This window comes from Rhipicephalus sanguineus, chromosome 5, assembly GCF_013339695.2.
Source record: "Rhipicephalus sanguineus isolate Rsan-2018 chromosome 5, BIME_Rsan_1.4, whole genome shotgun sequence".
Lineage (NCBI taxonomy): Eukaryota > Metazoa > Arthropoda > Arachnida > Ixodida > Ixodidae > Rhipicephalus > Rhipicephalus sanguineus.
The window spans coordinates 176,432,338-176,460,199 of NC_051180.1; the positions used below are offsets into that span (position 1 = coordinate 176,432,338).

General features: G+C 46.8%; 2 protein-coding genes across 2 annotated transcripts in view; one reads left to right on the forward strand and one right to left on the reverse strand.

The window, feature by feature from the left end:
• The window catches only part of LOC119394456 (cysteine dioxygenase type 1), a 128,389-nt gene extending 111,565 nt beyond the window's left edge, over positions 1-16,824 (reverse strand). The window contains exon 1 of the mRNA XM_037661756.2: positions 16,565-16,824. Coding sequence (XP_037517684.2) covers positions 16,565-16,818 — 254 coding nt within the window. The 5' untranslated portion in view covers positions 16,819-16,824. The remainder of the gene's footprint in view (positions 1-16,564) is intronic.
• A 702-nt stretch (positions 16,825-17,526) lies between these two features.
• LOC119394460 (AP-3 complex subunit sigma-1) overlaps positions 17,527-27,862 on the forward strand; it is a 29,452-nt gene continuing 19,116 nt past the window's right edge. Inside the window, exons 1-4 of the mRNA XM_037661757.2 lie at positions 17,527-17,712; positions 17,837-17,928; positions 18,685-18,796; positions 21,609-21,680. Coding sequence (XP_037517685.1) covers positions 17,644-17,712; positions 17,837-17,928; positions 18,685-18,796; positions 21,609-21,680 — 345 coding nt within the window. The 5' untranslated portion in view covers positions 17,527-17,643. The remainder of the gene's footprint in view (positions 17,713-17,836; positions 17,929-18,684; positions 18,797-21,608; positions 21,681-27,862) is intronic.

Genomic DNA, 27,862 nt, shown 5'->3' on the forward strand with positions numbered 1-27,862 from the left:
TCATAGCATATAGGAAAAAACGATGGCGGCCTTGATCGGCGAACATGGGATCCGTCCATTTTAATTAAGGTCCTCCAAGGAAGTTATTACACAAGGTGTGAGCTATTCCACAATATACGACATGATTGTCACCATGAGCAAAGTGAACATACTCTAGACATGCTACGATTGAAGCTTGATGGTCAGATGATATATCGTCAATGGGAGAAAGTATGAATGTTCTGGATGCGCGAAGTTACGTGCATTATCCGGTATGGTTGCTACAGAAATAGAAATACTACTAAACGTGAGTGTAGCTGCGCGCGAATAAGATTTAGGGAATTTCTTAATCTTTCAAAAGGCGATTATTTTGCGCCCACGAGGCTTGAGATAGGGCTACTTTGAGAACGACGAAGAAGCGACCGTTTAAACGAGAGCCGCGGGCGCCGAGGACAGAATAGGTCTGACCCTTGGCGACGCGCCGCTTATCGTTCGGTCGGCGTGCCGAGTGGGCGAACTGGAGTCCCGCAGTGCTGCACGGAATTGCGAATACGAACCTCTTCGAGACTGTACAACAATCCTCGCTCATCGAAAGATAGGGCTCAGCCATCGCCGGATGACGTACTTAACGGTCTTTATGATGAGCTTGTTCGCGGCTGCGAGGGGCGCGTGTCCAGCGAAAAAAGGAAAAGAAGCAACGAAGAGAGAGGGTCCACCGTTATCTCGGCCCTCGAAGCGACATCGGAAGACGAACAGCGGCGACAACTAATTTTCTGAACGTACACGTCCAGTCAGTGAAAGAATCTTTAAAGCAAAAATATGCCGTGGTTGAGCACGGTTAAACAGTTTGTCGAGTGATAGCTCGGTTTTCCTTGTTCTAGGAAAGGTAGGGACCCATTGGTTTGCAGAGATTTAACTTCACTGCGAGTCTTGGCTTAGGCAAGGACTGCGAGAACTCTACACGCCGCTACAAGGCAGCCAACGTGCTGCACCACAATACAACACACAGCCGCCGCTTGTATTCTCTTACCCTCGGGTATTTCCTGGCCCCGTATTGACACCGCTTGACAGTGATATCATTGATTACAATCAATCCACATTTTGTTACACTAAATCCTAGTCCAAGAGGTTCACCTTCCCTTCCGCGTACATCCGCCAGCCGCTGTATATTGACTCGGCTGTCCGCATATGTACAGAACTTGGATGAATTAGGTGAAGATGGATGGATGGATGCTATGAGCGTCCCCTTTGTAACGGGGCGGTGACATGTCTGCCACCAGGCTCGGAAAAAAAAAAAAAAGCTTCCTTGTTTCATGTTGGCCTAATACCTTATCTACATTGATTAAATCTATGTTATTATACCAAAAAATACAAATTCACGGTCTATCTCTCTGCCTCTTAAGGCAGAATGACCTTATTATTCCCCCATTATTTATTTTTGTTCTTTATCTCTATTTTCTGCCACCAATACTCTAACCGTCTCTTACTTATTTCTATCGCGGACATGTTCAGCTTTCCATTGTTGTCCCTAAAACCCAAGGTTTCATGTAGACTCGTGCCCACACGTATACCTGGGTGAATATCGCCACATTCAATCAGTACATGTTCCATCGTTTCCTTAGTTCCCCCGCAGCATGTACATTGTTCTTCTTCGTTACTGAATCTCGCTTTATAACTACGCGTTCTAAGGCAGCCCGACCTTGCTTCAAACAGTAAAGCGCTTCCCCTTGAATTACCATAAAACCTTTCCCTCCTTATTTCCTTTTTTCCCTTTCGGTAGTTACTCAGAGCCGGCTTCTTTTCCATCGCTGCCATCCAATAAGTCCTCTCGGCCTCTCTGACCTTCCGCTTAATGCTCCTTGTTGCCATATCGCCCGCACTGCTAGCCGTATATTTACTGGTGAGCCTCCTAGTTCTTTTTCTCCACTGCGTGTCAACACTTTTTCTATACAAATACCTGAAAACCTTCTCTGCCCATCTACTCTTCTTCATTATCCTCAGCCTCTCTTCGAATCTCATTTTGCTCTGAGCTTCCCGCACTTCAACGCCTGTCCATCCCATATCACCATTTACAGCCTCATTTGTCGTCTTCCCGTGAGCGCCCAACGCGAGGCGGCCCACCGTCCTTTGATTTACATCCATTCCTGATTGTACCTCTGACTTCATGCACACCACTGAGTTCCCAAATGTAAGCCCCGGGACCATCACACCCTTCCACTAGGAAGCAGACAGCGCCTCTTGCGGTGGCAGCCCGCGCCTCACTAGCCATTTGCTGAAGCTCTTTTGCCGGCGCTGACCTCGGCTGAGCTGGAAGGTGCGCGTTATGCGAGAAGCGTGTCAGGACCGGGCGCGTTGAGTGAGGATTTCTTAAATGTCGTTTAAAGCGCTGTGTGCTTTCCAGTACAGTGTCGTCGCCGGAAAACCAGTCGTATAGTATGTTTTCCGTTTGCTACTTTACAGAAATGGAGTGTGCCTTGTCTGGCTGGAAAAATGTCTCGTGTTTCAGGTGTTTTGTCAGGGGCCGTACAGAATTCTTAGAGGAGCCCTGCAGCACTTTTTCAAATAATCATGGAATATAAAGGAGAACATTGCCTCAGGAATCGACTGCCACAAAAATTTTTTAGAATCCGTCAAGTATACGACCGGAATTACAGGGACTTGCAGTACGCCGTAAGCGCTTTCTCTCACCGTTCGTACCTGCGAGCGCGCTGAAAGCTACGCAGGGATGAAAAGGGGGCAAAAAGCCGTTCGCTAGCGCGCGTCCCTACTTTGAGCACTTTTTTTTTTCTTCGGACGCGAGGCTCACTTTCAGTGTGATCGCGAGCAAGTGCGGGGGCACATGGCGGCGGCAGCAGTAACTATGCAGCTCCCGATACTGAAATCAGCCAACGGCCGTAGACTTTGGGTTTATGGCATGATTTGTCGAGATAAGAGGGAGTGATTTTCAGCTGACTGAGAATTAATTGTAATTTCCAGGCCGCGTGCTGCGCTACAATGTTTGGCTGAGGAGCGTCGACTAGCGATTGGCAGCGTTCTCTGACGAAGCCCCGCCACGGTGGTCTAGTGGTTATGGCACTCGACTGCTGACCCGAAGGTCGGGGGATCGAATCCCGACCGCGGCGGCTGCATTTTCGATGGAGGCGAAAATGTTCGAGGCCCGTGTACTTAGATTTAGGTGCACGTTAAAGAACCCCAGTTGGTCGAAATTTCTGGAGCCCTCCACTACGGCGTCCCTCGTAATCATATCGTGGTTCTGGGACGTTAAACCTCAGATATTATTATTATTTCTGACCACGCTAAAAAACTGTTGCAGGGTCCCTTTAAACTGTGCTAGTTAAGGTTTTTTCTATGAAAACAAAGATGTTTACCGTTTGCTATGTACTTAGCGCACCGAGATGAAGCTGAATAAATATAGGGGACACTGGGGAGAAGAGGACAAGAGAATAATATCTACAGTTTATTTAAATGTTATGACCGGAGCTCAGACCCGCCACCTTGCTCTCAGCTGCGAAGCAAGCGAACTACTTAGCCGCCGCGGCTTCCCTTGTCCTATATTAGAAAGCGTTGTTTAGAAAAACGAACTTGTTTCATCCGTTGTTTCACGTGCGAAAATCGCGATATCTTCATGAGGCACGCCGTGGTGTTGCTTCTGCATTAACTTTGACCACATGGGGTTCTTTAACGTGCGCCTGAATCTGAGTACACGGTTGTTTCTGCATTTTGTCCCCGGCCACGGCGGCTGCAGCCGCCGTGGCCGGGATCCGAACCCGCATTCTTGGGCTTAACAGCGCGACACCTTACCCGCTACGCCACCACGGCGGGTAAGCAGGAGGCAATAGACTATTCGGACACTCAAGTGAAAATAGGAAAGACACGCAGGTTACACCAATTGGAGTGAAGAAATGATGAGGTAAGCAAGAAAAAAAAAGAGTGATTGGGAATGTGCATCCTTGTCTAAGCAGCCTAAGAAATCGCGAAACAAGTGAACGAACGATTAAGAAACATCGAAAGGACCAACCGATGTCCCATTGAGACGACAGGCGATCGATCAGAAGTCATAAGCAAAGAACGACAGAGAACACAGTTGAGCGAGCTGCGAGCGTCTCAAAGCAGAGTACTACAAGTGAATACACGCGAACAACACATCACATCGTCCGAGGAAGCACTCGACGCCCAGCCAGATTAAGGACTACAGTGCAAGATTGGGCGTTGGGCCAGACTGTACTCGAAAGGGTCGCTATACACTTCAGCCGGACTATTCACGACGTTGCCAAAGACGAGAGCAAAAACTGCAACAGTGCTGTGTGAAGGGTTGCCGCCACTTTTAGTTCGCGGCGAGATACACGAAGGGCATTACAGATAACATGAAAGGAGATGAAAATCCTGCACTATACGTGGGAAAAGACCGCAGACGTTATTCGGGGAAGCAGCTCTCTTCTGCCTCCGTATCGGACATATTTAAGAGGGGCGTTGACATCTATGACACGGGCGAATAAGTGCGCGATCATCTTGTGACATCACGCAGAAATCGATCGAGGTTCGAAGCTTTTAAATCTTCTCCCCATGAGTCGTATTCTGAGACGATCACTTTCGGCGACTGTGTCGCTTTGCGTGACATGGAACCCAGTGGCGTAGGCAGAAATTGTTTCCGGGGGAGGGGGTCTCCTCGATCCGACATGGGTTCTGGGCAGATAAGTGTAGTCGAGTGTCATTTTGTGTTCTGCATCCTACGGGAAGAAAATTTCGGGAGGGGAGGGGGGGGGCACGGGTCCGGTGTGCCACCCCCTGGCTAAGCCACTTGTCCAATGATTGCAGCGATTACTTGCCCGCCTTTCCTCAACCAGCCAATTAGAACGAACCGAAAGCGATACTATGGTAGTATCTCGAAAAGCGGTTCGATTCGGAAATTCCCCTATTCCGTTTGGAAGGTAAAAAAAAAAGAGTAAGATAAAGAGAGAATTGGGCATTCTAATGATACTCCAAATGCAGTTTCTCGGGAATTTTCGACGCACGTTTTCGCTATTCGAACACTCGTGCGTTATAACACACACGCATTGACAGTCTTTTCAGAGGTTCTCCGCACAGGTGCATCGGCGGACGCGCGTCACCGCACTCTCACGAAGGGAGCTCTCTTGACTCCAGTTTGCAGCTGCAGACACACAGCATTCCATTCCAGCATAGGTGCCAAGCTCACGGTCGGCTATCACCGAAGCCTCAACGCGAATGTTAAAACTCCGTGTCATAGACAACGACAACGCTGTGGAAGCTAGCATGACTTTATCAACGTCCACTTTCAACTACATCCTTTAATGATGAAACCTAATTCAATTAAGCGTGCTACAAGCACTAAATTATTCGGGTTATCGTGAAGGGCGGTACAAACGAGGGACAAAGGACGCACGACACGAGCGCTGACTAACAAGTGAAGTTTTCTTTCATTCAGAATCATAACATACAATCAGGTCACATAGCGTGTGCCAGATAAACAAGAGAGCTGGAGAACGAAGCCATATAGAAATTCTCGTTCTTTTTGATGCAATGTGATGTCTGGCTGACACACGAAGCCGTGTCTATGCGATATGCCTTGACTATCTCTCGGCTTGATTTATTTATATTTTTGAAAAAAAAAAACACTGGTTTTGCGAAACAGCCATTGGCAGCGTCTGCAATGTTCAGTTAACTTTGATATAATGGAATGCCTATATCATGATTGTAAATCATTAAACGTTCAGTTGTCAGTCAGCGCTCGCGTCACTCCCCCCCCCCCCCCCCTTATCACTCGTATTGTGCCGCGCTGACAGATTATCCACTTATGTTAACGTTACCTGCATATTCCTTGTCTTCTTGCAGTCACTGCTTAGTTACGCGCTCGCCTTTTCAAGTAGCATGAACCACCAACTCTCCCAACTTGCCGCGCATAAATGATGGTGGTCACGGTGCTCGGCTGCTGACCCAAAGGTCGCGGGTTCGATCGGGGCCACGGCGATCGCACTTCGATGGAGGCGAAATTCTCGAGATTTCAGAGCTTTTTTTGACACTACGGCGTGCGTCAGATCACGCTTCTAGTTCACTGTATAGTCATATCGCGCTTTTGGCACGTGAAACCACAGAAATTATTATTGTTAAATGATGGCAAACCCGTGGTTACAACAGTAACACTTGCTGACAGCGGAGCTGTTTAAACTCGGAGAAACTCCGTTATTCAAGAACAAAAATTAACATCATCATGAATCGGTACACGTTCTCTTCGTCCTCTTTCTGCTTCGCTGCCAGAACGGGTGCGCCGATTTGTCCGGCGTGGGATGCAATAACTCTGATGGGCGAGAGAACGAGTAGAGAGAGAGAGAGAGAAGGATAGAAACAAACAGACACAAAAAACAGAAAGCAAGACAGAAAAAGAGGAAGAAATAGATTGAGAGAGAGAGAGAGAGAAAGGCAACAAAGAGCAAGAAAGATGGAAAGAGCGAGAAAGAAATAGATAGAGAGAAAAAGAAATAAATGGAAATAAACACAAACAAAAACGAGATAGAAAAACCAGATGAAGAAGGAAAGAGAAAAAACATGGTTGATCCCTCTGTCATAGGAATCGGTATAACACGCAGCTCGAAACTTTCAACGCGCTGCTCAAGTAGAAAGGACGCACGGAACGAACATACACAGGATGAGCGCAAACTAAAAACTGTCACAGCTCGACAGTTAAAAGGAGTCCTGACACAAAAATTTTCGCCCCGCGTTTTTTTGCTGCAATGTGTTGCTGGGGGCCTGTTAGTCATAACACGGCACATCGTTTGCTGCAGCGCGCGACAGATAATTAATTACAAGCTCCTCATTACCGACACAGCTTCAGTTTCGGTTTGACAGAACTCCAAAAACGGCAAGCCGCCGGGTGCAACTATCACCACCTAGCGAGTGAAACGCTCGGTCACGTGAGCACACAGAACAGTGACGCATTTCCGCGCGGTCTGTCATCGTCGGGCTCATCGTCGTGTGATGGCGACGATTTTCTTGCGGCGGGGATCGAAGGAATTTTCGACGTGGCGAATCCCTTCATGTTTGACCCGCTGGCGAGAAGCGATTCGTCGGGAAGCGCGTCAAAACAGAAATGGCGGCTACGACGTCATCGTAACTTGTACCGGCTGCAACGGTTACGTAGGGGAAGTAGGGGGGTCACCTCGGGTCACCTCCGAGGGTGTCAATGCACTAGGTGCGGCATATAATGCTGGATCGCGCTCGCGAACTTCAAAATTCATATAAAATACCTTCCAAGCTTTATTCGCTGCCGATATTTTGCAGATGGTACACGCACGTACACGGGAATCGACCCAGCAGGCTATCTCGGCCGCGAAATTTTGTGTCAGTACCCCTTTAAGGCGCGCTCGTAAATACAAAGGAGGACGCACGAAACGAACGCACAAGTATACACCAGATAAGCGCGCGCGAAGGCGCGACCACACCCTGTAGAGGCGCACACTCATCTCAACTCGTGGGGCGACGCGCCGACGCGCGCCGTTCTAACGCCGTTCTGCGCCGTTCGAGCCCTTCGCGCCATCTCGCTAGTGATAACGAAAACGAAAACGCGCTGATGTACCGCGATCTCTCAGTACAGCCACCGGCAAATGGTGTATTAAATAGCGCGCCGTTAGCATGTCGAGGAACGTGCCGTCTGTGGCGGAGTCGTTTCGCGCTGCGCGCTGGCGATCGAGGGGTCGTAAGTTGGACTCCCAGTGACGGAACTTTTTCTTCTAGTTTTTTCTTTGCCATATGTTAGTCTATGTTTTAGAACGTCATATCCGTGACGGAAATGCGTCAGTGGAGCCGTGGTGGACCCCGGCATAAAACACTTTCGTGTTAAAATCAAGGCAGCTTCGCACTAGTGATGCCAAGCCTGAAGAAAGTGCGGAGCTGGGCAGCCTTGTTTGTTTCTCTTCGGTTTTCCCTTTCTTTCCTCCTCTCTTTCTTTATTTTCCTCTTTTTCCGTATTTTTCTCTATTTCTACTTATTTATTCCTCTCTCTTTATCAATTTCTTTCTCTTTCTTGCTCTTTCTATTTTTCTCCTCTCTTTCTCTTTATCGCTTGCTTCCTCTTTTTTTTTCTCTATTTATACGTGGTTTTGCCCAGTCCCTAAAGTGCTCTGCACTTATCATCGAGGCGCTCGAAGAACAAGAGGAAGAGGACTCCTCTGTGGCGCGAGCGCGCGCTCAACATGCTAAAGATGGATATGCTATTCGTAATTTTGCTTGCGTTACGCCAAGCTACGGCAGCATACGACAGCCCGGCCCCCTAAAGTGCTCCGCAATTAAAATAAAGAGACGCAAGGAAGGCCGCCCAGATCCGCATTTCCTTCAGGCTTGGTACCGCTAGTGGAAAGCTGCCTTCTTTCTTTTTTTTTTCTTTTTCCTTTCAAACACAATCGAATGAAAGAGTCGCATACCAAATGGTGGCTGCTGCATTCACATTAAGAAAGAGTTAAGTAATTTCACGAGCAAATTAGTGAAGTTTCTCTTTCTTTAGGCCGAGTAACAAACGAGAGAAAAAAAAAAACGTTGAACCTTGAAAATAAAGGAAGTGCATCGTATCAAAACAGCCATTTGGGCTAGTTGGTAACGATTCATCTTAAATGCAAAAGTGTGATAAAGGAAGTGTGTTGTACGGAATGCGTTGCTTCAAATCATTTTCCGTTTTCAAGTTCCCGTTCGTCGCGGCGACTCGTGCGCATGGTCGCGCCAGCACCGTCGGTCGCTGAAGCAGACCGTATAAACACGGGAATTCGTACATCTCGATAAGCGAACTATCCGCGTATCCCCCACATAGTTATGCGCAACATGCTTGCTTGACCATATGCGTGCACAGGGCTCCCATTCGGGGGGGGGGGGGGGGGGAAGGTTTATCGCAGCGCCCCCCTTCCATAGTAAATCAAAGTATGGGGTAGAATTTGTCTTTGAAGCAAATGTCACGGCTCGAGCGCTGGGCATGCCCACATTATACTGGATCATTACTTTGTTTTTTGCGATGTTACACAATGACTGTTTGGTCTATAGCAATGCGTCAAGGTCACATTATCAATAATAGTAATAGTATTAATCAAAGCTGACATTGAATGACATAAGTTGAGTGCTGAAGCTTCGCTCGGTCTACAAAGGACGGCATAAGTATAGCTGGAATGATGGGCATTTTCGGAATAGGGCTCCGTAGAGCAATGAGACCAATTCAAATCAATCACCTCGTCTTCAGAAGGAGATGCGCCAAGCCACTGAGGCAAGGCGACGAATTCTCAAACAAACAAACAAACAAACAAACAAACAAACAAACAAGGACTCCTGGATGTCAACGATAATTGCGCACGCCATGCCATCTCCGATTATGGAAGGCACAACAAGTCGGTAGCGCTACTTTTTTTTCTGTAAGAGTTTGGCCCGAAGCAACGACAAATCAAAGGCAGTATATAGTAGCCACCAAATTATGCGCCTTTCATTTCGTGCACGCAGACAGAGACTCCGTTACATCTCCTACATCCCCGACTATATGCTCGGTAAGCGCGTCTTGGCGCATTAAGTTCAAGTCGGCTTACACTTTGGATCGGCTTGTCGTGTACGAGGAAAAAGATACGCTAAACGGGAAACTCGAAGACAGTTTCCTGGGGCCCCGTTTCAATCTTCTCGTTCATGGCTATTTTCGCTCCCGTTTTCGATGCGGGTAGCGACGATGCCGTCCAGTTATGTTTCGCCACTGGAATGGATGCGCCGCATGCCAAAGGACGCAACCACGCGTTACATCCGAAGCCATCAAGGGGACCGCTAGTATGACGACGACTGCTCACGGCATCTTCTTTTTTTTTTCTTTTTTCTTTTCTGGATCAAGCCTGTGTGGACATCGTACCATCGCATAATAAGCACACTCCACGTATCTGCACTATCTCCCTGAGTTACCTAATACGTTTGCCGAGATAGCCTCGTTTCTTACATCTCATCATTCTTGCTGAAGGAGAGTAAAACGCACGGCAAGGACGATAACTCGACGCCGACAGGCGCAAACTTTCAGCAAACCTTATTTTAGTAGTATTTCACGTTATTTTCGTACGGCACTGTATCCATGTCCTTAATAAGCCAAGCAGGTAGTGTACGTCTTCTTGTTTTCCATGATGACTCTGTAGGCAAACACTATGATAGTATTTAGAATAGACGTATTCCATTCCATCTTCAGCTGCTGCTTCTCTTTGAAATATTCCAGTTCGCTTCGATTCAGAAGTTTGACTATCCCGTTTGAAAGAGTAAAAAAAAATATTTTTTTTTTCGTTTAGAGAACTGGACAGTCGATGGATAGTCAAAATGCAGTTTCAGCAAACCTTATAAGTGCGTCATTGCACGTGCGCAACAAGTGAGAACATTGTCAAGAAACGAAAATAATCACGTCAATACAACACAAACATGCGATTATCCGCCTATATGTGACGTGAAAATCGAAAAATAAAGTTGAATATTTCTGCTGGTCCGTGTCCAGTTCTCGTACTTGTCGCGCGTTCTATGCTGCATCATTTCGGTTCCGTTTGTGGCTATGGGAGCCGCCGTAGTGGAGGGCTCCGATCAACCTCGACCACCTGGAGTTCTGGCATCGCTCGGTACACGGGCCCGTAGAATTTCGCTTCCATCGAAATGGTCCCGGCCGCGGCCAGGATCGAGCCCACGACTTTCGCGTCAACAGCCTAGCACCGTAACCAGTGGGCCATCGCGGCGGCTGCATCAGCATCGCGAACCAACTCGCGCAGCAACTAGTTTTTAAGTCTTCCGTGCTTCTTTTCCGCTAATACTGCAAACGACTCCATGATCCATAACGGAGACAAAATATTCACGTTGCTAGTTTATAGCGAAATTTAAAAATAGAAACATTCGCTTTACTTGATTTTTCTCTAATGAGCAGCATTTTTCCGGCCAAGTCGAGAGAGTCGAGCCTAAAACAAGTATACTTCCCTAGACTGCATTAAAGTAGGGGACCCTGAGGGTTTATCAAATATGAGCATACAGTTATATTGCGGTGCCTCTTGATGATACATGCGGGCGGAAAGATGACCGAGTAGATATAAATAGCACACTCTTTCATGCACAGCTTTTAGCCTTGGCGACACTCTCCCCGCGTTCTTACTTTTAAACAGCGCAGCCGTTCAAGCTTGGCAAAGCTCCGGGATCGTCCGCGCAAAACTGGGCTGGTATGTGCGCCATACAAAGCGGGTATGTGCCAAGCACCACTTCCTAGCATAGCATAGCCACGCATTGTATAGTATAGCAAAGGGAAGTTAGGGTGAGGAGGAGGAGGAGGGGAAGGCAACCAGCTCCGCTGCTTCCTCAGTATTCACACCACTAGTGCGTAGCTGCCCCAAGTTCTTTTATTCTTTCAGATGTGCTCCACTTACGGCAACCCTCAAAGGTTGTCGTCTAAATAAGAGCAGAGGCGCAAGAGAACGGCAGAGGGACGCAACATGGGCGAGACCGCCGCTTCTGCGTTTGATAGAAGACGAACGGTGTGCGAGACATGTCGTCTCTAGATTTACAACGAATGAATGACGAGCAAGTTGTTAGGGGTTCGTGGTTAACTGAAAGGCAGGCGTCCAGACATGGACACAATTGAACGCTGCCGTTTTCATTCGCTCTTGCACCCGTGTGTTCTGTCGCCATGCCTTCATGCACCATACCTATTGGCTTCGCGCTGGCTACACATATGATGACATTGACAGCCTCGTAGAACAGGGCAAGCGAATCATTACGCAGGATTGTAGGGTTTCCTGCTGCATGCAGGTTAATAATATCTGGCTCGCATGCACATTTATGACAGCGTTGTCTGTAGCATGCGTACGTTTGCGTGCACGTATCCGTAAAGTGTAGCAGTGCCCCTTTAACGAATGAAGAGAAAAGGAGAGTCCGAGGGAACGTCTCTAGAGTGCCACTTCTCACCAATTAACCTACACAAAGGGCAATGACAGGTTACGATACAATAGCACAATTCGTTCGATTCGCCAAAGCGCCATGACGAGCACGTGCCCGTTTTGCCGCTGTACCTCGCCCATTACGAGTCATTTACTGCGAAGGAGACACCACACCTATGTACCCCGAGCTCGTTTGCGTTGCGAACTACCGTTCAGAAATGAAGTCGCATCAAGTGCCATTTGAAATCGCTGATAAAGCCGTGGTACGAACAGCCCCATACAATATGTCGAGACATGGCTGAAGAAAAAGTTGCAGGCAGTGTTGGGCGCAAATATAATACGACCCTCTGTCTTCGCCTATCACTGTCGCTCCAAAGGAAGATGGAACGTTCCGTCTTTGTACGGATTATAGCGCACTCAACTAACAAACGGAGCTTATACCAGTTCCCCCGCCCAAGATAGATACCAGCATTGACGAAATAGGTGGATGTCGCTGGTTTTCTCGTATTGACCTACGCGAGGGTTTCTGGCAAATTCCTTTGACCGAGAACACAAAGAAGTACACCGCCTTTGTCACACCATTTGACTTGTTTGAATGCAATCGCCAGCCATTTGGATGGAAGAACTCTCAGGCCTGGTTCCAAAAAATAATTGAATGATATACTGAAGCCCTACCTCGTAATATTTTCTAATGTCTACACAGATGACGTACTCATTTTTTCAAAGACTGAAGAGGAGCATCAGTGCATACACCGACGCCATGTATACATTTGTGGAGTAGGTTGACCACTCCTCAAGATAAGGCAACTGCCGTTGAGTGACTCCTCTGGAAGTACTTGCACGCCGTTTCTTCTGTACGGGAAAGTCCTGCCGTTGAACCACTATGTTTTTTCAGTGAGCTGCAGTGGTCAAAGTTAGAAGGTTACGAGGGAGATAACTAAAGCAGCAGGCATACATTGTCTAGCAGAAAAGCTATAGTGTCATCGTTGCTGTCCGATATGAAACTGGCCTTTTCGAATAGACGCATCCACGCGTGCCCCTTTTGACATGAAGTCACACACTTTATCGGTAAGCCCAGAGTTTATACTGTATGTGTTCGTTACGGTACGTGAAAAGTGGTGCTGCCCGTTGTCACGTAAGTCTTTCTTTAGCGCACTCAAGTTCCCAGCATGATAGATAAACTCAGATAAAAAGTGACGTACACGAAATATTGTTGTGATGAAAAAATGAGGAAGTTGGCTTTAGTGCAAGGTTCATTCCAGCAGTGTACTACATGTCCAGATCAAAATGTAGCCGCTATTCTGGAGATGCAAAGGTATGCGGCCCAGGCAGGGGCGTAGCCAGGAGGGTGGGGGGTAGGGTTCATCCCCCCACCGGAAAATTTTCAATTTTGCTTGCGTATAAATACACGTACACATACAAACGTACGCACGAACATACATAAACTATGGCTGAACCCCTCGAAAAATAATTCTGGCTACGCTCCTGGGCCCAGGGGCGGGGGGAACGCCACTTGTTTTGCCCCCGCGTGTTTGCCATTAGACTACAAAGCAGCAGGCGGCGACTTCTCACAACGATTGCCACCCTGCCTGCAAAAGGAGCAGACATGGAGCAATTGTTAGTGAAGTCAGCCTTTTGGGGCAGCGTATGAGTGCCAACATTTGCTCTTTGTAGCAGCTAAGGAGCAACTGCGGTAGCATTTGGACCAAGGTGGTAATCTGGGCACGTTCGTATAGTCCATTTTTATGAACGGCAAATGCGCACTGGAGACAATCACACAACGAAGGAACACACACGCACACACTTTCAACAGTTTTATAAAAACTGTTGAAAGTAGCGCTATATATGCAAGGCGTGAGCAGGGTTCATCGGGGGTTGGGTGGGGGGTGGGGTCATCGCAGCGCCCCCCTCCCTACTAAGTCGATGTATGGGACAGACTTTGCCCCACCCCCCCTCCCCCTGTGCGCTTTGCTATGGCGCTATGTGTGAGCGTGTGTGTTCCTTCATCGTGTGGTCCTCTCCAGTGCGCTTTTACCGTTTATAAAACGTATTTGGACATTCGATGGACCGCATGTACCGCTGCCGAAACCAGGCTGAGAATCTTTTTCTCACACAACAGAGGCTCGTGACCAGCAGGGGGTCATCCGCCGGCCGATAAGCGCGAACGAGGAGGTGGCGAGACGATATCCGATGATATCGTCCGAGCCCCCTTTTCAAAAACCATGCTTACACAGCAAGTGTCGTACGCGTATTCCTAGCATTGGCCAAGGCGACTCGCGCCGCACGTGGCTTTGCGGCTATGGTGCTGCGCTGCTAAGCACGAGGGTACGGGTTCGACTACCACATTTAGATAGAGGCGAAATGCAAAGACGCCTGTGAACTTAGGTTTAAGCTCATGTACAGTTAAACTTGCGTGGTCGCACATGATAATCACATCGCGGTTTTGGCACGTAAAGCTCCGCTATCAGTAATAGGTCAAAGCGGTATCTAGAATCTGCCAGTACTGCGCATGCTCAGGCAAAAGAGGGCACGCCTTCGAAAACTTTAACGATCATTAAGTGCAGAATCATGCTACGAAATCACCTCGCCCAATTCCATCAAGCCAAATTTGCTGAACCTTGAACACGATCCATGTTTGTCAATAATAACCAGTTCTTTTCGTTCTTGATGGCACAACAACGCGCACAAGAAATTTTTCTGGAGCTATTGTTTTCTTCATTGGAATAAAATGACACTGTATGCGATGGAGAATGCCTGAGACTTCAGCTTCTGAAAGCTGGCCGCTCTTAAGCGGCAGTTTTTTTTATTTATATGTCAAAGCACAGTAAGGCGACGTCAAAGCAAGTCGTGACGACACACGTAGCGGCCGTCGGTCTGATCATATGCAGTGCAGACATCCCTGTACGCGCTCCCATTTCGCACCAGGCATCTGCTACTATATATGCGGGCATCCTCTAAGTGCATGAGAACGTATACGCAAAACACAGGCGCGTTGAATATATAAGAAGGCGCAGAATAGAACTGCAAGCTTTCTTTTTTTTTTGCATCAGAACTTTTTTTCCTTTCCCTGCCGTCCCTCTTGAAAACACAGTACTGCGACTCGGATGTTCTTCATAAACATGCGCATAGGCTGAGGCTTTTTTTATTTATTTATTTTTTTTTTGTCAGAGCGGGAGGGACACACTGTTCAATGAGGAAGGCACACACGAAATTTGTCACATCTCTTGATCAAAATTTGGACGTTCAATTACGCAAGGTTTATTCCAGCAGTAGGCAAAATTGTCAAGAAAAAAAAAATAAATCCACAGCCTGACATTTAGTAGCAGTGTCTTTTCTTTTTTTACGGTAGGAAAGAAATTTATACCCATGAGGAAAGCGCAGAGCAGTTGGAGAGGCCTTCTCGAGAAATGAGTACTCACAATTTGACGCTTAGCCGTGCTCCATATTGAGCTGCAGCAATTATCGCCTTTTTCCTCCTTCCTCAGAACCACTGCTACCATCCACAACACCGAGCGCGAAGCCGGGGTACCTCTCTCCCCATTTGAAAACCAGGGCGGCCATTGGAATCGAACGCAGTACCTTATCGGAAACTGACGCTCTAACCATTTGACCACCGCCGCAGTTGAGTAGACGAACCTCGAGGGGAAAGGGTAGCGAATCTCTGACCCTGCCCTCTCCTTTCCTTCCGATAACTGAGGCCGTTTGGCATACGCATGACACATTTATACATTAGTGCGGCCGCTCAGTAATCTCTTGGTGTGTAATCAATTATTTGCTATATGCAATATATGATTTCGCGCTAGCTGTCACGTATTTTGCAGCATTTCACAATCTCGACCCTCCCCCGTCAATATTTATCGCACCAGCTAGGGTACAGCGTAAAACTAAATGTGTACACACGTATAATACGAGGCTATACTGTCAGCAATCTCCGCGCATGGCATTTCCTTGTGATGCACTCCCTTTAATGTCAACGGCGGCAAATGCCATGAATGACGCCGTAAGAAAAATGAAAAGGCAGACTGTAGAAGCAAAGTAAATAAGCTTCGAATGATGAGCACCCTGACTGCAAATATGCGCAGAAGCTGCAGCGCTTGGACAGTAAAACGATGCAGATATTCAAGTGACCGAGTCCAGCCAAGAAACGACTGTTTGTACAAAATATTCAAGCTATCTGATGCGGGACAAAATCAGTGCACGCTTACATATTTACATCTGCCATCACCGCACAGATATTTGCTTCGGTCGAACAGCAGTGTTTTCAGGTATGCATGCATACGCCGTAGGCGCACACATACAAATACACACGCGCTCATACATATCGCGGAATTGGACACCTCGCCCTTCCGCCTCGAAATAAAATCCTTTATACGCCCCTGAAGCACGCACTGATGTTTCCACGAAAATTCGTCGTGAAACACCTCAATACACAATTTAAATAAACGCGCTCTTGAGGAAACGAAACTAAATTGATTGTCGCGTGTAAAGCTAGGCGACAACGTGGACACGCAGGTGCGAGGAATTGTCTGCAAAGAGAAGGTGGTGATCTACTTCAGGAACGCAAAACAGAAAAACCACGCGCGACCGGTCTAGATAACGAATGAACAACCAGCACGCCGATCTTGTTCGTGCAGTAGTAAAGGGGGGCGCGTTGCTCTGCGGCTGCTCACCTGTGCCTGTCAAACTTTGCGTACTGCTGCCATTCCTTGGGGTTGCTCCGGTACGAGGTCATGAGCTCGTGCACGTACTCGACGTTGATGTGGTCATCCTCGAAGATGCGATGCAGCTGCTTGATGAGGTCCTTCAATGTGTCCGCGCACGGCGGCTTCGACGAATTTGCCACGGTCCTCGGCTCCATCGGAACACCACCACGCGCCACGCGTGTTGTCGCCGGGCGATTTTGAGCGCTTCTAGCAGCGAACATTTTTTTTAAGGGCAGCGCTACCGCGTGCACTCGACGCGAGCGTGACGTTTCCGACAGCTTGTCTCGCGGGAGCCAATCATACGCTGAGCGAAAATCGCACGTCTCCCTCGTCGGTTTCGGTTTCGGTGCACCAGCTGCCAGTAAGCTTCGCGCGATTCGATGGCGCTTTGTTTCGTTGACACGAGGGCTTGAGAAAGAGAAAAAGGGAATCACAAAGCAGCACACTTATATCCTCGAAGTATATAGATTGGCATCAATGGTTGGCATGCAGGGAAAGTTCAGCCAGATCAGCAAGCTATTGAACATTCATCATGCTTGCTTATTTTTTTCCCCATTTGCTTGGCAATACATGGCACCATTATATCTTTGCGCATTTTCGCTCGGCTTAAGAAACACTGTATGAGCACAGAGAGCGCATTGGTATGTTTGCAAATTGAAACGCAATTGCTGTGAAAAATCCGCCGGTGCAGGCCGGTGTTACTGCTCTTGATTCACAAGGGCTGTAATTAACGCCGCGTATGACTACCTTACTCGTACTAGTAGCTCTTCGTCGACATAGTTGCAGTTCCTTGATATCTCTTTTCAGGAAAGGGAAAAAAGTGCGTTCCCTGAACAACAGCAGTTCCAAAACTTTGAGTCAAGAGTCTAGTTTCGATTTCGATGAAGTAGCATTGTAGCGATGGCTACGTTACGGCTACGTAGACTCCTAAGAAGTCAATACTAGCCGGCGCTCGGTAAACAAAAGCATGTGACGACGTATGCACGATCGCTGTTTCCTTGCTTTTAGGTTTCCTCTTAGTTCTTTCTCATTGTACACATTGCAAGATGATCAAAGCGATCCTAATATTTAATCAGTATGGAAAGGTCAGGCTGACGAAGTTCTACGAACGCTTCGTGAGTAGAATTCTCATGCGGGCACAATTATACAGTGGGCGTGTTTCCGCGTGTGATACGCTCACTTTCGGGTGATAAAGAATCGCCTCTTTGTTTATTATTATTATTATTTCTTTACTTTCAGCACGAAGATGAGCAACAGCACATCATACGCCAGGTTTTTCAACTTGTTTCCAGACGAGGGGAAGACGTTTGCAACTTCCTCGAAGGTGGAGAGTAGGTCGTCTACTAAACAGCGTTATTTTTGTGTAGCATATCCGCTGAATGTGCAGCAGGCGTGGCGATGGTCTGAGTGTTGTGATTTGGCTGATGTGGGAACCTGGCGACATCGGCACGCTCAGCATGGCCTCACTAAATGCGAAGTTCGGTATAGTCGCGTTTGTCTGTTCACGTACCGCTGTCCTCCATGCAATTTAAACTTCAACTAAGGCTACGACTAATAATTAGGTTACACCCGAAGAGCATTCTAAAGCGCTTCTTTATTTGGCTCTCGCCCGCGGTTTGCCATTAGTCGTCGTTTTCTCATTCCATTGATCAAACCGATGCATGCCCACTCCTTGTTTGGGCTCATGATAGTCATGGTAGCAGCACTTAAGGCGAATCGTTGTTCTGAAGCTTACTTTGTCGTTAAACCTGTAACGCCTGTACAGTTCCATACCAAGGAAATCGAGAACAACCATAAAAAATGGAAATGTTAGATAAACCTAGTTGCTATACTAATTAGGAGAGTGCTCAACTGAAAACTCACTCCAGCAAGTAAAAAATATTACTACATAGACTGTGCTCTAAGTTTCCTGCATTTAAATGAATATTTGACGTAGTCAAACTGTGTTATATATTTGCTGTATCGGTCATTACAAAGCGAACATAGACAGCAAACACTGGGAGAGCTTCTTCACTGCCTTTCTGTTGCGTCCTTGTGAAAGCGAAGTGCCACTAACATAACAGGCACCTCTGTTCACTGCTTTTCAGCCTCGTCAAGAACTCGGACTACAAGATTATCTACCGCCGCTATGCTACCCTCTACATAGTATTCTGCGCCGACTCCAGTGAGAGTGAGCTGGGGATCCTGGATTTGATTCAGGTGTGTGATCTGTCAGTGTTTCGTGGCACTCTGCTCGGCCATTCAAAACACTTGAAGCTTTTGTTGCACCCTAAAATACTTGCACACAAAGACATCTCATCTTTCTGCCTTTTCAGAAGAATTTGAGAAGTTCTCCAAAATTTATAAGCCACAGCGGCCACATTTCAGTTATGGTAAAATGCTAGCACACCCATGTATTCTTACATTCAAATGCACCTTAGAGAACCCCTGGTGGCAAACATGATTCCAGAGTCCCCCAGCACAATGTGCTTCACAATTTCATTGTGGTTTTGCCACTTAAAACCCCAGAAGGTTGATAAGCAAGAAAATTGGTAAACCTCCTTTGTGGACTTGCATGCGAGTACAAAGGCCTTGCCTCGGCAGTGCATTTTTGGGGGTCATGCATATTTACAACATCCCAGAGAGGATTGTGGTGGCACCTAGGTAGCCTTCGTTAAAAAGGCTTGTCAACGCGGTGCTCATGTGCACATGGTTTTGTGTGCTCACGTATCCAGCTATGTTTACATGAAAAGCCTGCTCGCTTCTACCTCTCAGCGCTCTCTGAAACCAAAACTGTGACTGGGCATTTTAAAAATGTCTCCAAATGATTAACCATCGTGTGCTCGAGCAAACAAGGTTTCCAGCTGTGATACGTGGTTCTTTAGCTACTTATTGCAACAGAAAAAGCCAGATTTCAAATTTTTGGGTCAGTACTCCTTTATACTGCACCACTTTTGCATTGTGTGCACGTAGTACGGCAATGCCATTTTTGGGATGAGCACGAATGTGATCTAACATATTGCATCATTTGTCCACCAGATCTGGTCCCCATGCCTTTGTCATAATCGCCTTGCTGTTGTCAACACATGCTCATACTCCTATTAATCTGACTCAGACTGGTCTGCCTTACACAAGCATACTGTTTTTATACAGTGATGCGCAGCATAACTCCAAACCATTCTGTATAAGCCAACTATCTGCAGAATGCCTTGCAGTCATTCCCACAATGCACAGAATTTGTAAACATTTTAACAGAGAAGTGTTTTATTTTGGGGTCTGCCAAGGATTGATGCAAGTCATTTCCAGCATCGAACTGATATCAAGGAAAGGGCACAAGGGTAGCTCAGAAAGAAGTTCAAAAAAGAGTTTGAAATACCCGATTGGAAGAATTGAACCTCTGACTCAACAATTTTCGAGCACAGAAGCCTGACACCCTGACCACTATGGCACAAATGAGTCATCAATGCTGTCTACTTTGGCAGGGATAGTGCCACCATCTAAGAAGGTGCAGCGAAGTACTATGCCGATGTGCTGCAGGAGCATCTTTGCGCATTGTTGCAGTCATGACTGCATTGGACCTGCAAGATGTGCGAGTAGAAATAACAACGCTTTCTTGTGTTTGGGGCACACACTACAAACTGTACCTCTCGCATTCATGAATTTGAGTGTGTCGCAACAAACCAGGCTGCCAAAGACCCCACGGAGTTTGACCAAAATGCTCGGCGGAGGTGTTGCGATGGGTGTCAACATGGGTGCATCCATGGATGAAGAAAAAGAAGTTGTGAGGGAGCATTGCGTCATGTAGCCAGCCTTGGCAAGTGAACAGTTTTTGAAACCAGTGGTGTCGGCTGAACGTGTGACCTCTGAAGCACATTGTATTGGTCCGAGCATGTGTGTCTGTGTTGCCACATTTTTGCCTGCTCTGAATACGCACTCTGTGGTGCGATCTTGTACGCGTTCCAAAATGAAACGGAGGCGGCCTGTTCTATCGAGCCGCATGCGATTGGTCAGTGTGGTCCGTGACGTTATGTCACGGCTCACATTAACCAATTGCGTGCGGCTCGATAGAACAGACCGCCTCCGTCCCATTTCGGAATGCGTACAAGATCGCGCCACTGATGTGGGTGTCCCGTGTTGGGCCGACACCTGCTTTTTAGCTTAAAGGGTTCCTAAATCACCTCCAATATGATTTTTAAATTTAAAGTAAATGTACACATCGAGTTCAATATGCCGTCACAATGAAGCAGTGCCTAACGCAGCAGCACAGTAAGCTGCGTGCACACCACAAGTTTCAAGAAACAATCCCTTCTTTTCTCCAGGTCTTTCAGTATTCCCCAGTATTGACCGTTACGTCACCATTTGCATGTGGTCATGTCGTCCACAAACAGAACTTGTTTGTGTGCTCTCGGTGCGCGCACTCGCCGCTGTGTTCCTCCTCGCACAGCAAGGGGGAACACTCGGCCAGGAGGAGAGACAAGCCGAGAAACGGAGCTTGGCGAAGGAAAGAGCGAAGCGAGCGGTGGCCACTTTTGGATCATCAAACGCGTGTAGCTCCCCTGTTACGGCACCATTTAAAAAAATTCTCGCGGCTATGTGTTCGTTGAAGACTCATGCACAACTGCAACACCACCACTAAATTTTCACCTCTGGGTGGTTTGGAGGCCCTTCAAAGTTTGCTTTGCTTTGCTTCCTCCTCCTATTTCTTTCTTCCTGCATGGGTGAATCCACGTCGAAGTCTGCAGTGCCGGCCCAACAGCAATAGATTCCGTGCAAATTCTATTTCATGAAGTCCACCACATCTACAGCTACGTCTGTGGAGACACATTTCACTTTTGTGTTATGAGCAATTGCTGTGAAAATGGGATCAAGCATATCCTTTCCGTATTGCTCGTTATTGGCATGCTGTGTAATGGTAAAGTAGGCGGGCACAACAGCAAATTGCCAGGTGGTTCTCACTTACAACGTATGTGCTCGTTTACACATGCTTCATTAGCATGTAGCATGCCAATCCATTTTTTATTTTTTATTACAGGTTCTGGTAGAGCTACTTGACAAGGCCTTTGAAAATGTCTGCGAGCTTGACCTCGTGTTTCATGTGGACCAGGTCAGTCGAGTCCTCACCTTTCATAAAGTCATAGCATTCTTATTAAAGCAATAATGTTTCTCTAAGAGGGCCTCACACATTAATGAAACACCAAAAGCTGACACTAAATAAAGATGAAGTGATGAACTAATGGGCAAAAATGTTTGAGGTATGTTTATTTTTCTGATTACACTATATATTTTGTCAAGAAACTAGTGTAAACATGGGGTGTGGTATGCAAGGTATTGGAAAAAAAAACAGTTTTCAGAAAAAAAGCTTTGTCATTTTTTTCTTCAGGGCATAAAGAATAGTGAAAAAGAAAATGAGAGTCCAAATTTGTCCAATAAAATGCAGTAAACTGTTGCCCATCATGTACCCCAAGGAAAGAATAGGGAACGTTATTTGTCACTTATAATGGGAGCCAACCTTTCTGCCAGTGGGGACTCGACCCACAACCTCGTGCATGCAATGCTTGCCAAGTGAGCTACGGTGGCAACCATTTCCCCCTCAGCTTTGTTTGGTTGTTTCTGTACTCTTAACACTGGGAGTGCTAGCAGCGTCATTTGGTTTCACGGCAGCGAATGCGTAGCAGCCTTTTTGCAAGATGGTGTCGCATAGCACAAGTTGCCAGATAACGTCGCATAGCCCGTGATGTGCCTACATAACGCTATCTTGCAGAAAAGAATGGCATTATGTGGGCACGCCTGGGTGTGTCATATGGCACGCCTACGAGGCATTACATACTATGTGATATTACCTGACAAAAAGCAGCGTTCCACTACAAGAAAGAGAGCAAAGCTCCAGTGTTGGATGATGAGCATCCACTTTTTCTTAATTTTTTGTGCATAGACACGACCTAATTTATTGTTGATACAGTGCAATCCGCTTATAATATTATTGATAAAACCGGAAGATTCAATAGTTATAACTAATTATCTTTATATCTGGATCAACAAACAATTACGCAACATGCCCACGTTTTCCCGTGCATGTACACCAAGATACACACCGACGATAAGTAAATCGGTTTGAGCAATTCAAGCTGTAGTAAAAACACTGGACATTTTATTACAGGCTTAATAAACAGCCATAAAATTTTTACACATGCTGAAGAAAGCCAGAAATTTGTGAAAAAGTTGGAATTCTTGGACATCTCCATCCTTGAAAATTGTTGAAATCGTCGACTGCAAAAACCAAAAATTTTACATGAGGCTTCCAACCTTGAGACCCTGCCGGAAATCCCGATAAATTCACTTCTGCACCTCAAGTGATATACTCTTGCGCGTAGTCAGCACCATCTTTCACAAATGCACAGACAGGTGGAAACTCCTGTTAGAAACTGTTGCCAGGCATTACGCGGCTGCGACCAAGCAAGCTCTTCCGCTCCTCCCTCCTGCGATTGCGATGATTATACCATGATATTGCCACATGCAAGGGCCCCTCATAGATTTCTTCATGCCGTCCCGTTTGCAGCACTCGTAACGAGTTTTCATGGCATTCACTTCAAATTACTTTCCTTTTTGTTTTCAGACTTTCAGACAAACTTTTCCTTTGAGCACCTACTGGGTAGCTAGAATTCATACGTTGCATCCGATATGTCGCCGATAATTGTGTATAATTTGCTTTTACAGGGGGGCAATGAGAAAATTGAGAGATCTGAAGAATTTGATCTTCATAAATGATATATGATTATATGTGATATCGTTATAAGTGGATTACACTGTATTAAATTCAAGTGAAAATCTTCTTCATTTAGGCTGTGGTAGAATGTAACTTTTTGTAAAGTTAGAGGGCCCCTACACAGCCTCTGTAACTACAAAAAAGGAGCACGTCATTCTCTCTTGGCGTTTCTTGTCTTTTCGGCACACTTCGTGACGCCAGAACGGTGATTCAGGTGACGTCATTAGGTTACATACTCTCGATTGGTCCGTATACGAGATATACCACTTGTGAATTGTCTCCCACCCTGCTTTGCCATGCAGTCATCCACCCTTTCTTCCTTGTCTCGCATGACTAGCGTGCGCAATCAACTGAATTCGCTTCGTTTTGGGTGTTTCCGACTGTGCAAGCGTAGGTAACAGCATGTTGCCGACAAGCACGGAATCTTGATAGGCTCAACGCATAGTGCTGACATTGTACACATGCTTTATGAAGAAATAAGTGGCGACGAAGAGATATCACCTTTAGGAAGGGTAGTGAAGGCGAGAAAAAAACCACTCTCTTGTCTTTGAACTCAGAGTGGTTTGGCGCCCTTTGATGGGCGGTTAAATAAACAACCAGGAATGTATATAGTATCTTATTCTTGCAGTGTCCCACATTGCATTCGGAGGCAGCGCAAGGATTTTTACTTAGCCAGTAAGGTGTGTCTTTGCTAAGCTCAAGGAGTTGGGTTCAATTGCCAGCCATGCTAACTGTAATATGGTTGTCTCAAAATGCAAGAACATCTCTGCACGTGAACATTCAAGAACCCCAGGTGGTAAAGGCACTATGGTGTGCCTCATAATCATATCATGGTTTTTGCTCCTAAAACCCCAGAAATTATTATTTGCAGTGTTGTAAATAAATGAGCAGGCCTGTTACATAAAACAACAGAAAGTTGCACTAGTTGGTTGGGATTCATCATCAAAAGAAATAAGGCATGCTAACTAACATGCACACTGTCTTGTCTTGTGTCTCTTGTGTCTGTGTATGCAAGCCTTATTTTCTGTAACATAGCGCATGGCCGGCCTAGGCTTCTCCAGTGAGACTTCTAAACTTAAAGGGTCCTGTGAGCTCACAAAATGATCAGTGTTGTGTATTACGCTTGTTGTAGCTGTTGCATAATCTGTTTGTTAGTCAAACACGTGCTGCACTGTAATAACAGTGTCTTCGTTGTTCTGAGAATGTTCGCTACGTCAATTCTGACAATTTTGTGAAATTTGAAGTTGACGTTGCGCACATTTACAGTTTAGGCTCGGCAGTGCAGTAGGTCAGATATTGGTCAAGCTGCAAGCATTGACTGACAGACAGACGTGAAAACTTGTGCACTGGCTGCTGCAAAATGAGGCTGGCAAATTCGGCAACTCTTTTCTGGTGTTCGTTTATTTTGGCCACTCTTGCAAGTAAAGTTTATCCCCTGTAGTCAGGGCCTTGCTAGGGAAAACGACGGAATCGATGTGATTCATGTGCTGATGATTGTTTGCTTTAATTACCGCTGCTCCATACTGTGTCTCTGCCCCATCACGACAATGTGTTCACCCTACTGCTCTCACACACAACGTCAAGCAGAAAATACGGGGTAGGTCTTTGCATATTGTCATGTAGCTGTGACGATGAAGGCCACACAATACAAAGCCAGTGATTCCACTCCTGCGCCAACTGTGCCAAAGTGCGCCAACTTGTATTTACTGCGCCATCCTGATAATATCGACGAAAATTGCGCCAAACTGCGCCAGAGTCTCGTATTTGGGGGCGTCTATCACCGACAGTCACACCGCAGGCGCGTCAAAACAAGTGCAGCTTGATTTGGGGCCGTCAAAGTTACAACCATGGACCAAGAATTATTCCACTGAATAAGGAGCGCTCGCGCATGTGTGCCGAGTAAGCCATTACGCCATGCACGGTGCCGACGCAGCTTCTGTTCTGCAAGTCGGCTTGACAGCAAAATGCGCTCTCCGCAGAGGCTCGTGATGTCTGGCCAATCAGCTGCTTGAAAGTGTGGCGGCGATTCATCGGCGGACGTCATCAGTTCCAGAAACACTGCTGATAGCTCGTTTCAAGCATCGCACGGCACGTTATGAAAGCATTGTTCAGTAATAACTACACGCGTGCCGCTAAAATGTCTGTGACAATTCTGTTTCTGGACATCGCAGAATGAAATTTGGGATCACTAGCAGTAGATATATGGAAGAATATTGAATTTTCCGTGCTTCGCGTCTATGGAAGAGCACATGGACGGTGGGAACATATTGACACTTTTCCTCGGATATATACTTTATTCATGGATCTTCATCCAGAAGAACTTCTTCGTAATTCCTTCCATCAGCACATCCAGGTTTGTAATTACTCTGCGGTAAATACCCCTTAAAAAGGCCCTGCCTTTTCGATCTTGTGAGTGCTAGGGTTCCAATTCGAATTTTTCGCTTGCTTTTTTTAAAGAAAGTCACAGTTTCACCGCAAGGGTGAAGCAATGAATGCGATAGCGAGGATCCGATCTCGCGTAACTCTACAAAACGCTGGTGTAAGAGAATACGGCCGCTCCAGGGAGATGCACTTTCCGCACAGTCTGCTCGCGTTGAGAGCGCAGAAGGGTATACGAGCCGCCCGCGCATGGCTGCCGATAGCCCGCACGTCAGCGATCGCACTCAAGACGGACGGGGCGTTTCCTCTCTGCTTCAAAGGTAGGCCTTCCGAGCGGGGTGATGTTATCGCATGCGCCCTCCGAGCGATGGAGATGGGCCGGCTCGTTTGATCTCTGCTTCAGCCGCGTTTGTCGGCCCCGCGCTTTTACTCGCGGTAGAACATACGATCCGCGGGGGGATGCTATCAATTTAGACTTTATACGTACGGGACATGACGGCAAGAACCCGTTGAGAGTGACCATATAATTGCTATCACACTAAATTTCATGTCATTAATAAAAACATGCCTCCTGGTCGGAGTAGCCGCAATTGCATTTTAATATGCGCAGCTGTCAGTAGCGGGCCTGTCGCTGGTGGCCCACTGCGAAGCGGCTATGCCATGTTACACGTCCGCCCCTCGCTTTCCAGGGTCAATAGCTGACGGTTAAAAAAACTCAGTTTCACTTTAGGGTGAAGCAATGAATGCAATACCAACAAATTGTATTGTTATACGAAGTAAGGCTAGCAGCTAACTCTTTTGGATCCATTCTCACGTAACTCAACAAAACGCTGGTTTAAGGGAATATGGCTGCTCCAGGAACCGAAGCGGTTTTCGCGCTGTGAGTTCTCTAAACTCAAAGTAAGCGTTGAGAGTACAAGTTTACAAGCCGTCTCCTGATGCCTCGAGATAATGCGCGCGCTGGCGACTGGGCTCTTCGAGCGATGCAGTCCCCCAACAGTGTCTATATAATTGCTATCACAATAAAAATTTTTAAAAAATTGAGGAGCCATTCCACTCTGTGAAGTGGATGATAAGCGAGGCTGTTTCGCGCACGGCACAGAGGTGCCATGATGGAGGAGAGTTGTGTATGTAAGGCCAGGTTGTTAACGGCCAGGCTGTTAACGTTCAATACGCAATATTAAGCGAAAGTCTTAGATCTATGCCTTATCAAACGCGAAAAGTGACCGTCGGCGGCATCAATCGATTTATGCAAAAAATAATCATCACATGATGGGCGTCATAGATCGTCAGAACTTGTGACATCACCATGGCGTCATATATCGTAATGTCACGTGATGACGTCATGACATGACGTCGTCGCTTTGCACTGCTTCTGTGATCGGTGCGCCGATCATGGAGGTAATTTATTGGGCAAAGCTGTGCCCAGCAAAGCAAACGAATCACACTGCAAAACAATAGCGGCAAGTACAGTTGTCGGTAGTCGGAAAACTGAACGGCGGAAATGAGTCACAGTACGTCCTAGTGTTATCACTGATGCTTGTGCACAACCTGGAAGGTACACAAACATATGCATGCAGTGTCTCTAGAACAGTTGCCGTCATTTGCAATGCAGCACACAAGTTTAAAGGTAAACATATTCAACAGAAATCTGTCTGGCTGGGTGAAACTATAAGAATAAAAAGACTCTCCAGCCACGTTTTCTTTTAGTTTTTAATTTAATAAAACTGACCCTACGTTTCGAGACCCGTTTAGTCTCTTCGTCAAGGGGTGACTCTCCGGCCAGCTCCGAAGCAAGCGCTTTTTAGTGGTTGTCTTCCTCTCCACCGTCATTCTCACCGCCGCTCTTGTTAACGGGTTTTCTCCATTGGTTCCACAGACTGTGTACATACACGCTCGGCGGTGTCCCTGTTGACCGGTTAATGTTTCCAAGTGTTATTTGGATATGCCAGGGTTCTAAGAATTGTCTTTTGGTGTGGCTACCTTCCATTTCAATGACCCGGGTATCATCGAAGTTGATGCGATGGTCCAGCTTCTCGCTGTGTTCTCACTGTGTGCTGCATTGAAGCTACGTACGTCGTTTCGGTGTTGACGTATCCTTTCGGGAAACTTTTTTGTCTCACCGATGCAAGTGACGCGGCAGT